This window comes from Fulmarus glacialis, unplaced genomic scaffold, assembly GCF_000690835.1.
Source record: "Fulmarus glacialis isolate BGI_N327 unplaced genomic scaffold, ASM69083v1 C13327038, whole genome shotgun sequence".
NCBI lineage: Eukaryota > Metazoa > Chordata > Aves > Procellariiformes > Procellariidae > Fulmarus > Fulmarus glacialis.
Genome location: NW_009239352.1, coordinates 1 through 357, shown reverse-complemented (window position 1 = coordinate 357; position 357 = coordinate 1). Strand labels below are relative to the sequence as shown.

The 357-nt window shown below is 61.6% G+C and overlaps 1 gene segment (V, D, J or C); it reads right to left on the bottom strand.

The window, feature by feature from the left end:
- Positions 1 to 57: 57 nt before the first annotated feature.
- On the bottom strand, positions 58 to 354 carry LOC104070524 (the record flags this gene model as incomplete). The annotated part of the segment is given in 1 exon segment: positions 58 to 354. A coding segment is annotated over 1 exon segment (297 nt), but the record flags the coding sequence as incomplete, so codon positions are not given.
- Between the last annotated feature and the right edge of the window lie 3 nt (positions 355 to 357).

The following is a 357-nucleotide window of genomic DNA, read 5'->3' as shown; positions in this document are numbered from 1 at the left end:
GCACTGTGCTAGGGGATGTGATGTTCCAGGGCCAGGGTTGTCTGTTCCCCAGTGGGGTTAGGAGCACTCAGATCTGGTGCCAGTCTCATGCGTGACCTTGCAGGCGTAGGTCTCGTGGCTCTTCCAGTCGCTGGCACTCAGTGTCAGGTAGCTGCTGGCCATGTACTGGTTGTTGGTCTGCCGCTGGGGCTGGCTGGTCTCGATGCCGCTGGAGAGGGTGCGGCCATCGGCCATCCAGGCCACCTGCACGGTGCTGGGGTAGAAGTCTTCCAGCAGACACACCAGGGTGGCTTTGCTCTGCGTTGAGAGCTTGTTGGAGGATGGCGGGAAGAGGTGGATGGTGGGGGAGACCTTGGG